Source organism: Erythrolamprus reginae, chromosome 2 (assembly GCF_031021105.1).
Source record: "Erythrolamprus reginae isolate rEryReg1 chromosome 2, rEryReg1.hap1, whole genome shotgun sequence".
Lineage (NCBI taxonomy): Eukaryota > Metazoa > Chordata > Lepidosauria > Squamata > Dipsadidae > Erythrolamprus > Erythrolamprus reginae.
The window spans coordinates 123,783,367-123,801,047 of NC_091951.1; the positions used below are offsets into that span (position 1 = coordinate 123,783,367).

At 37.0% G+C, this 17,681-nt stretch overlaps 1 protein-coding gene across 1 annotated transcript; it reads right to left on the minus strand.

The window, feature by feature from the left end:
* Nucleotides 1-222: 222 nt before the first annotated feature.
* On the minus strand, nt 223-16,427 carry C2H5orf47 (chromosome 2 C5orf47 homolog). The gene is made up of 6 exons (XM_070735879.1): nt 16,019-16,427; nt 13,274-13,356; nt 11,520-11,622; nt 7,565-7,603; nt 2,469-2,518; nt 223-396 (listed from the first exon to the last, which is right to left on the minus strand). Exons 1-6 carry the CDS (start codon nt 16,425-16,427, stop codon nt 370-372), a joined length of 711 nt encoding a protein of 236 aa, XP_070591980.1. The 3' UTR covers nt 223-369.
* Between the last annotated feature and the right edge of the window lie 1,254 nt (nt 16,428-17,681).

Here is a 17,681-nt window from a genome sequence, read left to right on the forward strand (position 1 = left end):
AACTTCCGATGTTTCAATTTATATATTTATTTTTTCTGAAATTCTAACTGTTCTTTCAGTAGCATTAGATTGATATAATGTATTCTTATATAAGAACTTATACAAAATACTAACAAAGGATTGTTAGAATTTAAACAAAATATTATAACAGTGTAATGTAATCATAAATGCACTAAATGCAGTAATCACAATGCATATTTTGCAATTTATATTGTATATTCTTCCTATAAACTATATAACACTTATGTTCCAACACTTCTGATAGTGGGAATGTTTTTTTTTCCCTTGAATGGTTAGGTGCTAATTGTATATAACAATAAAAATTTAAAAAACAATAAATACATCTTCTTTTCCTTGTTTCTTTTTTTTCTATACCCATCCAAAAATTGCCTCATCCTAAAAGAAAAAGATTAAATATCTTGGTTAAGAACATCTTATTAAAACAAATAAATGCACTGAGTATTTCTTTTTCGGCATATATCAAGTTGAAAAACTTTAACTTATCTATCTGCGAAATTGTAATTTAAGAGCCTTCTATGTGTATAGAAGTGCAGATATATATTGCAGAACATACAGTATAACTGAAGAATTTTATTTTTATTTTATTTATTTATTTATTTTGTCCAATACATAATACACATTGAAGAGAATAGATATGTAATAATATAAAGAAAGAAAAGAATAGAAGATATAAAAGTATAGGTGAACATATTTGAAAGAAAGAAAAGATAAATGAGATAAGGAGAGACAATTGGACAGGGGACGGAACTGGTGCACTTATGCATGCCCCTTTATATTCTGCATATATTGTAAAAAAGCCCATCTTACTTCTGATCCAAACCCATTGTACAAGGTGGTGAGAATGAAATGAAAATGCAAAATAATAATGTTTTAAGCCTTAGAAATAAAAGACCATTAAAAAAACCTCAAGCTGGTTTTCCTTTAAATCCCTGGTTTATAAAATGAAGGAAAGGAAAACACACTCTGGCTATCAAGTTTCCACTATATAGTCCATATCAATAAGGTAGATTTCTAACCTTTTGTCAAGCCAGTGCAGAAGTTGGTGATAAATTAATGGTTTGCCATACTACTGTATCTATAGAAGGTGTGATGTTTATGGGAACTTAGGAGGGGTGATTTTCATCAGGGAACAGATGCAGCCACAAAGAATTCTTTCGAGTGGTTCAAGGCCATCCTATGCCTACCCACCTAGGCTGGAGTGAAAGGAAGACTAGCCATGCTGGCACTATCTGAGTGGGCAACTTTACAAGTTTGTGGGTGGGGGACAAGGGATGAGAACATTAAACTGGGTGGGACACTCAGATTCAGGTTTCCCACTATAGGTGGCAGCATGGCTCCGGCAATAAATTGGGACTTTGACTTGGGCTCTGATTTAGTGTGGATGCTACCTGGAACCTTGGAACCTTTTTATGGAATCTGTTTCCTGACATAATCTGCCTCGAAGGACCAATAGGTATGGAATAAAATTGAACTTCCCTATGTATCTTGGATTCCCTAAATAGTAATATTTGATATTAGCAGAGACTCTTCCCTAACATTAAAGTATAATAGGAGAAATTACCATAAACCAACAAATTTATTCCTTGGATTTGCACTCAACAAATATTAATACTATATTCTTAAAATTCAAATAATGAGAAACAATTTTACTAGATGTTAGCAATAAAAAAAATGAAATATAACAAACAACAAAGTTTCAAATTATACATGTATGGGATCTATAATTTCCTGATAGATATATCAATGTCTTGGGTCTATTATAAAAGATAATAATATATTTCTAATTAATAAATAATATCTCAAGGAAACCGTTATGAAAAATTGCACTGACAAAAGTTTATTTGAAATAAAAGTGTATATACCACCTAGGATAAAAAGGCAAACTCATAGTATTTTGTAACAATTTAAAAAATCACCCATAGTAGCTGTTCAATAACTTAATATTTTTACCATAATATCAACTTTCCTAGTGCCACAGCATTCCTTTATCATTATTGACTATTGCTCACATTTATTTGTCTCTGAAATTAGCTATAAATACATGTGGTTGGGCAAAAAACGTTTTTCCACACCAATGTTTTATTATTGCTACAAAATAAGGAGGTGGGTACAATTATTATCCGAGTTTGCGGAGAGGGGCGGCATCTAAATCCAATAAATCTAATCTAATCTAATCTATTAAAAAGGAGTGCAAAGGGCCTATGCTATACCAAAAGTGGAGTGAAAATTGCAGCGGAAAATAATAAAATGCTAGAAGATATACAGTAAAAGAAATATAATTAAAAAAAAACTATATACAATATACAAAGAAATAATGTAACTTTAATCCAAACAATTTCTACAAGTAAATCTAATGAATGGTTTCCATTGGGACGAAATGTATAAATGCCGTATTTTCATATATTTTAATCCTATTTTGTCATAGAAACAAAACTTGTTTTACTTACCGTCTCAGTAAAAGAAATTTCACTTTGCAAATTCTGATTTATATCCGTACCTGTAGAAGAATTTCATATGAGAAAATATAGAAGAATAATTAGAGTTCTTTTTATCCTACCTTGTATTTTTTGGTCAATTCAAGACAGTATACATCTTGTGTCTTATTTTCCCTCACAAAAACTCTATCAGGTGGATTGGGCTGAAAGAGAAAGATTGGTGCCCAACAAGCTTTCATGCCTAAGACTAGAACTCACATATTCTTGGTTTCTAACCCAGAACTTTAGTCTCTACAGTGAACAGTACTTTGTTTTATAGAGAAAATGACTCATAATCCCCATTGAACAATGGATACTATTAAAATTATATTAGATAAAGATAAGAGAATACTTTGCACATCACTTGTGAACCTGTTTCTTCAGATTTGTTATTCTGTATCTTACAATCCTACTTGGGCTACTCCATTTATTTCCACAATTTATCTGATAAAGAATTCAGATCAATAGGAAACTTATCTCTTTGGTGCAATATTATGCAAAATCTAATAATTAGGAAAAAAGGCATTAGAATCAAGAGCTTTCCGCTAAATAGACTTTAATAAGTGAGTCACAATTAATGCTCTGTGGGAAAAAGGAGCTACAATTTGCGATGAGTAACATAATAGTGCTGTTTTAAAAATGCAAATGATAGCCAAAGATAATTGCCAATATGTAATTTCTAATGAATGATAACAAATGAGGAGAGGTAGGGAGAATTATTCATATCCATTCTTTCCTCCAGAGGTATAAACACATTTTGGAGAAAACAGTGCTTAATATTTTCAGGACCAATGTATGACAACATGTTTTAAGTGGAAGTACTGTATGTCCATCAATTTTTAGTTTAAAAAAAATACAAATACATTTAAACATATATTGCTGAGTCCCATTGGTACCTCTATCTAAGAATGCCTCTATTTATGAACTTTTCTAGATAAGAAATGGGTGTTCAAGATTTTTTTTGCCTCTTCTCAAGAACCATTTTCCACTTACAAATCCGAGCCTCTGAAACTGTAACCGGAAAAGGCGGGGAAAAGCCTCTGTGGGGCCTCTCTAGGAATCTCCTGGGAGGAAACAGGTCTCCACCTTCCTTGTAGTTTGGTTTGATTTGATTTGATTTATTAGATTTGTATGCCGCCCTCTCCACAGACTCGGGGTGGCTCACAGCAGTGATAAAACAATATACAGTAACAAAATTAATATTAAAAGTCTAAAATAACAAATCTAATATTAAAAGTCTAAAAGCCTCATTATTTAAAAAGCATACACACAAACATACCATACATAAAACTACATAGGCAAGGGGAGATGTCTCAGTTCCCCCATGCCTGACAGCAGAGGTGGGTTTTAAGGAGTTTACGAAAGGCAAGGAAGGTGGGGGCAATCTTAATCTCCGGAGGGAGCTGGTATCATTTATTTATTTATTTATTTATTTATTTATTTATTTATTTATTCATTCATTCATTCATTCATTATTTATTTATTTATTTATTTATTTATTTATTTATTTATTTATTATTTACTTAGATTTGATTTGATTTGATTTGATTTGTATGCCGCCCCTCTCCGTAGACTTTATGGTCTTGTATGCTGTACCAGCTGAACATACAGTAGTTTGCTGCTCTATTTTTAGTTGCCTAAAAATTATCAGTAAAATCCTTGGATTCAACTAACTGGCCCAACTAACACATCTTCAAATCACTTGTCAATTATGATATATTTGATCTCTGGGTCAACAAAAAATGTTTTCCTTAATCTTGGCATCCGTTATTCTTGGAAACATTTACTCAAATACCAAGACTTCACTACAACAGTAAATTAATTAAATAGTTATGATCAGCCTTGACACATTGACATTGAAAGCTCAAAAATTTATGTAGAATATATAACTCCTTAGCATCAGAGCATGTTAACATAAGACAACTTGCAGTTGGAACAGAGTAGAACGTCTAAACTCCCAGTCCGCAGGCCGAATGAGTCATGCTATTGTCATGCCCACAGCCAGTTTAGCAAAGGCTTAGTATTAAAGAATGTTAATATAAGGCAACTGGCAGTTGAAACAGAGTTTCTTTCAAGTGGGGATGGGAGTAGAATGTCTAATTCCTAACCATCAGAGTATGTTAATTAATATAATACTCTATAAGAAATACTAAACATGTGATGGTCATTTTGAAAAATCCTTTCTTAGTGAATACCTAGAAACCAAGAGGGACATACAGTACATGCCAAGTTTCAACTTTGTAAGCTTTACAGTTCTGGAGATTTTGTGATGAGTGGTATTTGGCTTTTATATATATAGAAGATTCCAACCTACCAACATTCATGTGCAATATTATGATATATATTCTGCTCTCACATAGCTTACACACTTAAATGATACTTTGAGCAAAGACAAATTGAAGGAGGAAATATGTCAGTATAAATTTAATCAGTTAACACTTAATGGATTGGTAAATCAGTTTTCTAAAACTAATTAAACTATGAAGCTAGAAATTCCAATTAAGTTGGCAAGCTTAATATTGTGTTACTTTGAATTGTGCAACAGCAACAAAACTTTAATGGAAACTACATCAATAGAATGTCAGTTTTAATCTTTGCTTCATTTTCATATAATGAAATTCTGCATTCAGGCTATCTTTGGATAAATTTTTTTCTAAAATTACATCTTTCTAAGTCAGAATCAGCATACACAACAAAGTACCATAGCCTATCAATATGTTGCATGGAATCTTCTTTGTTCTAATTTTACAGCTGGAGATTTTACTATTTTATTATTTATTTTACTATTATATACCATCTTTCAGATGTGGTGAGGGGGACATTTGCCCAGGTTCGCCTGGTGCACCAATTGCAGCCCTACTTGGACCGGGAGTCACTGCTCACAGTCACTCATGCCCTCATCACCTCGAGATTCGACTAATGTAATGCTTTCTACATGGGGCTACCTTTGAAAAGTGTTCGGAAACTTCAGATCGTGCAGAATCCAGCTGCGAGAGCAATCATGGGCTTCCCTAGGTATGCCCATGTTACACCAACACTCCGCAGTCTGCATTGGTTGTCTATCAATTTCCGGTCACAATTCAAAGTGTTGCTTATGACCTATAAAGCCCTTCATGGCATCGGACCAGAATATCTCCGGGACCGCCTTCTGCCGCATGAATCCCAGTGACCGGTTAGGTCCCACAGAGTGGGCCTTCTCCGGGTCCCGTTGACTAAACAATGTCATTTGGCGGGACCCAGGGGAAGAGCCTTCTCTGTGGCGGCCCTGACCCTCTGGAACCAGCTCCCCACGGAGATTAGAACTGCCCCCACCCTCCTTGCCTTTCGTAAACTTCTTAAAAGCCACCTCTGCCGTCAGGCATGGGGGAATTGAGACCTCTCCCCTGAGCCTATACAGTTTATACATGGTATGTTTGTGTGTATGTTTGCTTTTAATAATGGGGTTTTTAGTGTTTTTTAAATTATTAGATTTGTTTTACATTGTTTTATTGTTGCTGTGAGCCACCCCGAGTCTACGGAGAGGGGCGGCATACAAATCTAATTAATAATAATAATAATAATAATAATAATAATAATAATAATAATAATATATTCTGTATCAAATACTTATTATTTCATGACAATGTAGCTTTCTTCATTTAATTTTAAAGAAACGGCTATTTATTTAACATGCATGTACATTATTTGCATGTAATTTGCATGTAATTTAAGAATCCCTGAGTAGTTTAAAATTCAGGTTAATAAAAGGCTAACAAAATTATAAAGGCCTATTTAAAAAACTGCAAAAAATACAAAATAAATTACACGGTAAAGTAATATTACAATATCGCCACAATATTTACACATTAAGAAGCTTGGGATTTAAAAAAAAAAAATTCTGCCATTGTCAAATAAGTAAAGCAATGGCAGTTGACAAGAGAAATCTTTTCTGTCCACTCAGTGATAAAGGCTTTTCTATTTTAAATCTCAGGCATTCTAGCTAGAAAAGAGCATTTGGAATGGGCAAATCCCGAGGCAGCTGATTTTGAATCTAACATCAAGGAGCAGGCCAGAAGCAACTCTGCAAGCCAACGGCTCCACACTGATCTCTTTGTTTCTTTCTCTAATCCCTTGCCAGTTGAAAGCTTGGAAAGTAAAACCAAAATATTGCCTTTCTGGGGAGGGAATTCCAAAGTTAAAGAACTACCACTGAACAGTCTTCTGGCTAGTTATCCACTCTACCCACATAACAATGAGGGAGGGCAGCTAAAGCTGGCCATTTGAGATGGCTTTAGGATATAAGGCAGTGATTGTGAACCTGTGGCATGCGTGCCACAGATGGCATGCACATCCATATTGGAGGTCACGTGAGGTATTGTTCTATGTCAACTCCAGCGCACATGCATGTGCTGGCCAGCTGATTTTTCAGCCTTGGGGAATGTCGTTTCACCCTCCAGAGGCTTCAAGGAAGCTTATCTGAAGCCCCAGAGTATGAACAACAGCCCAACAGGCAAACTAGAAGTTCAGAAAAAATGACTTCCGGTTTGGCCATTGTGCTGTTTTTCACACTCTGGGGCTTCAAGAAGCTTCCCTGAAGCCTCCAGAGTGCAAAAAAACCAGTACAACAGGCAAACCAGAAGCCTATTTTTCTGAACTTCAGGTTTGCCTATTTGGCTGTTTTTTCACCATACCAGACTTCAGTGAGGCCTGTGTGCATGCACGCGGGTGGGGAGTTGTGTGCATGCACAGGAGGCAGCATGGGGGTGTGCATGCATGGGGGAGGGAAACGGGGGGGGTACACACCCCGTTTTGGCACGCAAACCAAAAAGGTTTCACCATCACTGATACAGGAAAAAGCATTCTTTCAGATACCACAGTTCCAAGCCATGAAGGGCTTTATTGCTCAAATAAATTAGGATTGGAAATAAACAACATATCAGGGAAGATCATTAAAAATGTATTCATATCACTTCTCATCAGCACTCTTGCCCTCATACTTAGAAATTCCAACAACAGTAATTCTAAACCATCATCTATGTGTTATAGTATAATAAACTAAATAAGAAGCTAATTAAACAAACCTGTCCTACCTTGTATGGTCAAAGGTTGCTGAGAATTCTTTGCAGCATCTACTTGGATAACAAATAATTAGTTGTTAATGCCATTCAAGGGAGCACAATTCAATGATCTTGGCTGATTGTGGGAACAAAAACTAAACAAAATTAATTCTGATCAATACTTGAGAATCCTAGAGCTGTTGGCTTGATTGGAAAATTGAGAAACCTCAGTGAAGCAGAAAATAGAAAATAACTAATTATTATTATGATTATTATTATTAAATATATATGTTGTCCTGCTCCCAGTGATTGTGGGCAATTATGCTGCAAGAAATACAATTACCAGAACAAATCAATAAAGAAACCAACACATCAAATTGTTTATTTTGAAATGCATCTCATTCATCCTTAAGGCACGGAATAATGAATGCCACTGTTATGAATTTTTTTTAAAAAACACTTTAAGAGAACACTTAACTGCCACATGTCAAATCACACAAGAGTTATACTACTTCTAACCAAGGAAGATTTGCATAAATATGCAAGAATAAATTGCCTATCCTCTTGTTAATCAGGCAAAAAAAAATGTTGTCAGAATTAACTCTATTCAGAATTGCTTACTCCACATAATTTTTAAAAAAAGGTGAGAAAAAAATTAGCGATGAGTCAATGCTCCATCCATCTCTCGGCAATAAAATGTTTAAAGTATTGGGCTTGAACCTGAGAAACCCAGATATATAACTATTCTTAGCAACTGAAGTTCCAAGACACAATTTTGGGCCAATGATTATTTCCTAGCCCCAAATTCCCCACAAGTTGTGAAAAAAATGAAGGAAAGAGCTCTAAGTACTAGGAAATAATTTCCTAGGAAAGAATAACTTTCATCTTCAGGGAAAAGGTAGATTATCAGTTAAACAAATAAAACAGGCATTTTTTATCTGAAGGGATAATTTCTAGGGAGAAGATTGCTCTGATGGCTTCCTGAGCAACCAGAACCAGTGTTTTAGATTGCATGGGAATGTTAGAGTTTTCAGCATATCTGACCAGCACACAAGTAAATGAACTTCAACAGGATTCAATTATATATAAGAAATTTCTTTATATACAATACCATACAGCAGTATCCAGAACCAATGATCATAGAAGTAATATTCACAGAAGCAAGATATAATAAAGAAACAAATATAATACAGATACTCTCATTGGAGACCAAACCAATTCTTATACAAGTTCAGTAAATCTAAGCCACACCCAGACTCCAAGCTGTCTATTATGGCCCCACACAAACAAATACAGTGATCCCTCGATTATCGCGGGGGTTACGTTCCAAGACCTCCCGCGATAATCGATTTTCCGCTATATAGTGGCGCGGAAGTAAAAACACCATCTGCGCATGCGCGCCCTTTTTCCATGGCCGCGCAAGGGCTTGCAGGTGGAGGCGGGGAGCGATGAAAGTGCGGAAGCCGACAAAGATTGCTTTGAATGTCGGCTGCCCCCGCCCCCCCAGCACCCGCCCGCCCGCCGTTCGCCCGCCGTTTGCCGTTCGCCCGGCCACCCGCCGTTCGCCCGGCCACCCACCATTCGCCTGGCCGCTCGCTCGCCCGTTCGCCCGCCCACCCACCCGGCCGGCCGCTCGCTCGCCGCTTGCCCGGCCGCTCGCCCGCCGTTCGCCCGGCCGCTCGAGAGCAAGAGGGGGAGAGATAGAGAAAGAGAGAGAAGGAAAGAAAGAGATGAGAGAGGGAGGAAGAGAGTGTGAGAGAGGAAGAAGCAAGATAGAGAAAGAGAGAGAGAAAGATGAGAAAGGAAGGAAGAGAGTGAGAGAGAGGAAGAAAGAGAGAGAGAGAAGAGTGGAAGGAAGAGAGAGAGAAATGATAGAAAAAAGGGGAGAAAGAAAGAGAAATGAGAAAATGATTGAAGCAGAGAATGACAGGAAAGAAAGAGAAAGAGACAGAGAAGTGACTCTTGGTGATGACGTATGACGTCATCGGGTGGGAAAAACCGTGGTATAGCAAAAAAACCGTGGAGTATTTTTTAATTAATATTTTTTGAAAAACCGTGGTATAGCGTTTCGCGAAGTTTGAAGCCGCAAAAATCGAGGGATCACTGTACAGCTATTCAAACAGTCCCTATTGGTTGATCTTTTACCACATCTATCCAAATAGTCCCCATTGTCTGATCTATTCCTGTCTATGAATATTCTCTGAGAAGAAAAACTACAGTACTTGAAAAAAGAAATCCATAGAATTTTGATTCAAGTGCACTGTAGCATTGTTATTTTTTTTATTGGGAAGCCATAATGGAAAAATTCAGATTAATACACAACTCATCGAAATGTCTCTATAGATTGGCTTCCTTACAAATAAAAGGAAGTTAATTTGACCTATTCACATTTATGGGCACGAAAAGGTTATAAAAATTAAGGCTACTGTTTCAGAATGAAGGATGTAGAATTGTGCTAAGCTTCTTTCAAGTCAAATGCAAATGCTAATAACTTCATGAACTGCTTTCTTACATGTTGTTTTTTACTTCTCAGCCTCACATACCCCATTCCTCCACCTCAGTTTGGCATTCCCAGTATTCCATACTTAGCCTCTGAGTGCAGATAAGCCAGTTGCCATTTCCCCTCCTGGGGTTACTTTATTTACAGATATGAATGTTAGAAAACCCTCATAATAAAAAAATGAAATTCAAAAGCAGATTCAATCAGTTTGTATAATAGCAGATGAAAGGCTATCTATTAACTATGCTTTAATTTGGATTCCTGCAAAGATTCAAGTCATTACCAGTACAGTGATCCCTCGAGTTTCGCGATCTCGATCTTTGCGAAACGCTATATCGCGATTTTTCCACCCGATGACGTCACTCCCTTCCTTTCTCATCTTTCTTTCTCTCTCTCTTTCTCTATCTTGCTTCTTCCTCTCTCACACTCTCTTCCTCCCTCCCTCTCTCATCTCTTTTCTTTCCTTTCTTTCCTTTCTATCTCTCCCCCTCTTGCTCTCGAGCGGCGGGCGGCACCCAGGGAAGGTTCCTTCGGCCGCCCAGCAGCTGATCTGCTCGGCAGCGCAGTAGCAGCGAGGAGCCGAAGATGGGGTTTCCCCTTTGCGTGGGCAACGGGGAAACCCCATCTTCGGCTCCTCGCTGCTACTGCGCTGCCGAGCAGATCAGCTGCTGGGCGGCCGAAGGAACCTTCCCTGGGTCTTCAGCTCCCAGAATTCCCCGCCGCTCATGCAAAGGGGAAACCCCGATCGTGCACCGAGCGACGGACAAGCGGCGGGCGGAAAAGCGGCGGCCGGACAAGCAGCGGGCGGAAAAGCAGCGGCCGGACAAGCGGCGGAAAAGCAGCGGGCGGAAAAGCGGAGGACAAGCGGTGGGCAGACAAGCGGCGGACAAGCGGCGGGCGGACAAGCGGCGGGCGAAAAAGCGGCGGGCAGAAAAGCGGCGGACAAGCGGCGGCCGGAGAAGCGGCGAACAAGTGGCGGGCGGAAAAGCGGCGGGCGGAAAAGCGGCGGGCGGACAAGCGGCGGACAAGCGGCAGGCGGAAAAGCGGCGGGCGGGCAGGCGGCTCCTCAGCTGCTGGGCGGCGGAAGGAACCTTCCCTGAGTCTTCCCAGGTGCAGAAGTAAAAACACCATCTGCGCATGCGCGGCCATGGAAAAAGGGGCGCACATGCGCAGATGGTGTTTTTACTTCCGCACCACTACATTGCGAAAAATCGAGTATCGCGAGGGGTCTTGGAACGTAACCCTCGCGATACTTGAGGGATCACTGTACATCATTTCAAAAGCTTTAAGTGTATTGTAATTAACATTAGGTGGACTGGACCACAGCTTTTTGGTCTAAAGGAGGGAAAAGGGGGTTTTGTTTTCGATTTGGAAGATAAAAATTAACATGCTTTTTATTAAAATGCTTTTTAACAAATGCATTTTGTAAAAATTATGCACAATTATCTGGCAGCTTCCCCTTGTGAAAAGAGTTCACTTGTTACTTACCTTCAACTGAAAAATGAAAATTAGACACCAATCTGTTCCTAAAGTATCCATTTTCTTCTACCATTTTAGAAATTACTTCAAATACTTCACGCCACACTGCAGACTAGGGAAAAAAAGATATGCAAGAAACATGGACAGAACCATACTACTTCATGTATGAATAATGTATGAATAATTTTATTTATTTATTTTTTAGATTTGTATGCCGCCCCTCTCCGCAGACTCTCCCTCTCATTTTCCCTATTCCAGTTGTAAATCATTTCCTATGAACTACCTGACTCTGAATCCTTTTTGGCTACCCTTAGGGCAATTTTTTAAAAAAAAAACATGTATACTTGGCAAAAAAAAACCCTAAATTATGTCTATGTTTATCTCAAGAAGTTTGTTTCACTCATAAGAAAATATAACTTGGGTTTCTTTTAACAATATACTGTATTTTTGCATATAAGATGCACCTGAGTATAAGACACACATTAGTTTTGGGGAAGGAAAATAGAGGAAAAATAATCTGCCTACCAGGTATTCAGCTGGCTAGCATCCTTAGTCTGGTCAGCTTCAGCACACTATTTTATCCCCTGGTTAGGGCTTAAAAAATCTTATTTGGAGAGAATAATAATGAAAAAGCCTACAAGCAGGTAAGACCTGGAAATGTCATTAGCACCTCATTAGGGCAGGAAAGAAACTTATTCGGAGTAAGTAGAGCAATGGAAAAAAGCCTGCAAGGACTTAGGGCTGGAAAAACATTCTTCAGATAGAGTAACAATGAAAAAGCCTGCAGGTTAAGAGCTGGGAAGATTGTTAGCACCTAATCAGGGCTGGGAAAAAAGCTTCAGAAAAAGCTACATTCAGAGTATAAGACTCACTCAAATTTTCAGCCACTTTTGGGGAGGAAAAAGGTGTGTCATATACTCCTAAAAATACAATAACTCAAAACTTATTCCTCAGCATTTTAATAGTAATATGCTAACTTTAATATGCTAGCTGGCAATGACATCAAATATGATGCATTTTAAGCCAGGATGGTGACATGTTCAAAGCCATCAATGTTTGCACAAGGTTTGAATTGCATCACCATCAAGGAAAATAAACAAACTAAAAATCTAGCTGTAGTTTTGATAATGAAGGCATTATCCTGCTTGTTCTTTGATCCCACATAAGCCTTTAAAATACCCTTTTAAAGTTAACAATTGTTCTTATTTCAAAATAGGTATATGTTACATTTGACTATATGAAATCAATTTTGGTTGATTTATTTGTAATAAAACAAAAGGGTTTGTGCACTTTTATTAAACTTTTCTGAGAACCTAGAAAAACAGCTATATGCAAAATGAAATATGTCTTCCTATTATTAAAGTTTAGGTAGAGAGAAGTTATTGTTTAATTATTTTAAACTTAGTCAGGTCTTACTCCACAATTTATATGTATAACCTGCCTCCAAATGTTTAAAAAATGTGCCTCAAATTATAAAAATGAGGCTGGGAGGACACATGTAGTCTGTAATCTCAGATTCCCCTAGATTGGAGAAGGAACTTAGCTCTGAAGTCAGACTTCTATCTTCAGTAGGCAGCATTTTAAATTGTCACAACTAGATTGTCATTATTCCTTGACAGGTTATTTGCATATTGAAGGTGCATAAAATGAACCAATATGATTTCTGCACAGAAAACCATTTTCAACCATCACTGACACCCAGTGTACTAGCCAAACCATTTTTCAGTGTGCTACATACTATTGCTGTTATTCTGATGTTCTACCTTTTTCTTTTGTTCCATTTTATTAGCAATTTCTTCGGATGTAGAGAATTCATACTCATTTGCTCCACTCTCTTGAAAGCCACCTATTAAAATAATTTAATTGTATTTATTTTGTGATTCAATTTAAACTACTGTGACCATGTGGGTATAAAATACTGTCTATTTTCTTCTTTCGTTATAACGGAGGTGTTGATCTTAAGATTCTTAACAAACTATTTTGAAAAATCAATACTTCATATAATTTGACAGCAGAATTATAGGCTTTCCAGAGGATATAATGTTTTTGTATATCACTCATCTTTTCCTTCGTATAGCAGCTGAAACATAAAGGAAGATGAAAATCAAAATGAGATAAAATGGGAGGAGGGATTCACTCTGCTGTCTGTTGCTAAGGCAGTAACCTTTTGACTTTCTAGAGCAAATCAGTTTTTAAAAACTCATTTGTATTTTTAGATATGCTAAAATAGTTCTTTATGTCTGCATCCAAGATTATAACTAGTGATTTACATGAAAGCTTACATAATGTTAGGTTGCACATTTTTATTATATACTATATTAGAAGTTAATTTGGAAAGCAGAAAGCAGAAACTTATTCAGTTTTTAAATTATGAATAATTTTTATTTTCATGAAGCATTGTTTCATGAACATTATATTAAATTCTGAATAAGTAATTTATGTATTTCCTCCTTCAATTGTCCCAAGGTCGTAACTAACAGTAATTGATATAATTTTTAAAATAAAGTTTGAATATGTAAGGTTATAGTATGTGTTTGGCTAGATTTTAGAACTTCTAGGTTATTAATAATATCAATATTGTTTATCTTGCTAGTTGTATTGTTAACTGCCATCTATAGCCTGAGCCTACTAGATGTATAAGTTTAAGTTTATTGGATTTATATGCCACCCCTCTCTGAGGACTTGGGGTGGCTTACCACATATAAAAAACACAATATATATTGAAATCCAAATAATTCAGTTACAACTAAAAAACTGAAGAACCAATTAAAATACGTACATAACCATTCACTCAACAAACACATTATACATTTATCGGCCAGGGGGGAGAATATAATAACCCCAAGCTTGGCGGCATAGGTGAGTTTTTAGACTCTTGCGAAAGGCGAGGAGGGTGGGGGCAGTATATAAGCTTTACATATCCAAATTGAAGTTCAACATATTTGGAAAATGCTAGGTGAGAATGTCTATTGTACTTAAGACAAAAGTTAATATCATCTGAATTTCTTTATGGTTTGTCCTTTTTAAGGTGGCACATATCATTATAAATCTTCATAGAAAAAGAATATTTTTAAAAAATGGAAAAAATAAGATAATTTCATGAATAATTTTGTTTCCATTTTATTATTTTTTTCCAAGGTAGCTACTTTTCTGTAGACTTTAAAAAAATATCAGCATTTCCTTTTTTTTCTTTACCAGTGCTCTCAACTTATTTTTTAAAAATAACTGAAGGAAAAATAGCTATTACATATGAGGGGAAGGAATAATACTTGTTAAAAGAAAAAAAACCTCCTGAGTATTAAACTAGGAATTTTCTATTTTAAGAAGTGTTTTTAACCATGTTATAATGGCATTCCTAATAATGGTATTTTAGAAAATATTAGTGATAGCCAGGGCCATTTTAAAAAAAAGAGCTGGTTGTTGTGCTTCATGGAAATGCATTTTGCTGTTACATTTATGTATATAAATTAATTTAACCTCATGGGTAAAGACATAAACACAGATATACAGTGTATCTATGAAATATATGAATTTATTAAAACCCACAGGAAGGAAAGGTGCTGGCAATTGCTTTATCAGAAAGCTGTGAGGGAAAAACAAGAGGGGAATTGTGCAGTTGGTAAGACACAGTAACCTGCAGTCTGGACTGAATTATTATACAAGCTGTTGCCAAAGTATCTCAATCTGGACAAGATTTTCTTAAACCAGTTTAGAGTCAAATTGGCAGGAGCACAGGACAGGAGTCATTTGAGGGTGGGAAGAGGATATGCCCTTTGTGACAAAGTAGGCAATATTTTCTATGTCAGGATTTCTCAACCTTAACAACTTTAAGAAGTGCCTTGGGAATTTATGGGATGCCAAGTTGAGAAACACTTATTGCAGCCTCAGTAGCAACCAAGAAGGAAGAGAAAAATCCACTTGCTAATACAAAATTCATAATGAACCTATCCTTGATCATCACTTATGTAAAATTACCAGATTGAGCACCTAGAGATACTCTAGGTAGACATATAAATGATTCCACAAATGTTCTGTACAAAGTTGAATGTGCACAACAGCATGTGAAATTGTCAATCAGGGTTGCTTCCTAAGTGGACAGTTTGATTTGACAGAAGTTTGATTTACCTGGAGTTATATTGTGTTGTTTAAGTGTTCCCTTTATTTTTTTTGAGCAGTGTATAAACAGTGGTTAGATGGCCTAGGCTGTGGTATTTGAACATAGATCTTTTTAACATGTATATTTTATTGTGTTTTAATAATATAGGTGAGATGCTAATGCATATACTGCTGCTCCACGCATCAGAAGCTACATGCTAAATAAATAAATAACTGGATTGGCTGGCCACCATGACACTGACCAGTTTGAGGGGGAAATACATTTATTTTAAATTAATTATTTAATGTTTCAGTCCTCCACTGCATTGGTTTCTGCTGCCTAAGATTGCAACTGAAAAGCTTGGGGAAATGTGTCATATCAGATAAATGCTGGGTTGAACATTTCTGAGTACCAGAGATTGTAGAATTTGCTGCCCTCCTTTTGCTTCCCCGGCCTTTCTTCCTTGAAGGGGCTAGCTGAGAAGCTTCTCGGTCTGGGGGTTTGGCCATATTGCGTCTCTGGCTTTCACGCTGTTGTGATTGTCGATGTCCAGTTCGGCTTCCTTGGATTTGCACCATCTTGAATCCCAAGCTTGGGTGCTTCTTTTGTCTCTGAGGGGCGGCACCCACTGGGCCTGTTTTGTGCAAAGTGGCAGAAGCTTTGTCAGAAAGGCAGGAATGGAGGTCCTCCTGGGCTGTTTTTTTAGGAGGACTTTTCCCATCAGAACAAATCTTCCTGCCACAAGGGTGTTTCCCAAAACGGGTGACATAAACAACTGGAAAACGCTGCTTGCCAAAGCGAGGCTCAGAACTGGGCTTCATAACTGAGATGAGACTAGCAAGCTCTGAGGCACATTTTCCCGCCTGATTTCTCTCAAGGTCAACCAGGAGAGTCTGGACTGAACCAATAAACCAGGAGGCAGTGGGGGGAGCTCAGGATAAGCCCATGAAAGGAGCAGGGAGAGCAAAAGTTGTAATGCCTGCAGCATGAAAGGAGAGGAGAAATAATATGCTTGCTCAATAACAGGAAGCCTGCATGACTCATACTGCAGTAGCAATGAGTAAGCAACTTACAGTATCTGAAAGAATGAGAAGGAGAGCGATTTAACGTCCCACATTTTTAGCTGGCATTTACAATATCATTTAGGAGTCAGGGTTTCAAACAGAAGAAATCTCAAGAATATATAAAAAGCTATATAGAACAAGTTAGGTTTCTCTCTCTCACACACACACACACACACACACACACACACACATCACTCATCTAATAAATTACATTGGAAATTAAAACATGTATGCCTTAATAGTAGTCTTAATAGCATGTCTATATTTAGCTCAGGGAATAAAGTACATTACAGGGACCAATATTTGATATCAAATGGGAAACAAAGGAACATTTAGCTACTTATAATATTCATGGAAAATCTGCCAAAAAGCAATCAAGGGAAACCAGATGCTTTACGCTTTTATTCTGCTGCCCACTGATATGAACTTAGAAGGGACAATAAATTCTCAATTGTTTTAAATGTTTCTTAAAGCTTCACAATTTTGTACACTAAGATGTCCACGTTTATAAAAGGGTGTTAATGAAAGAGCAGAGTAAAAGGGCTGAACATGACTACTCCGTATGCAAGTAAGGTTTAAGAAAAGCAAAGTGAAACTGCCAACTCCCATTTAAGTTATTCTCAACCTTGGGTTCTTTTCTGCTATACTGATTTAAGCAGAGGATAGATAGTCATCTGCCAAGTGTGCAAAACAGTGTGGTAGACTTAAGCAAATCTATTTTTCCCAGTCCTCCTCATATCACATGTCTGCTGGTTTTTTTCCACATGAATGTAAATTATCCATTTCCTTGAATTATTTTTGTAATAAAGGTCAATAGTGGATATTTATTACCTATTTGATTATGCATTTTGTGTTAACCAATGTATTGATTTGCACATTGAAATATTTAAAGCATGCATGAGTTTAGTTTTGTTTTCCTAAAGTTCCCTAAAATAGAATGTACTCTTTTTAGAGTTACAAAAATAACTGAAAAGCATAACTAAGAGGATACAAGCTGTTGTTCAAGAACAA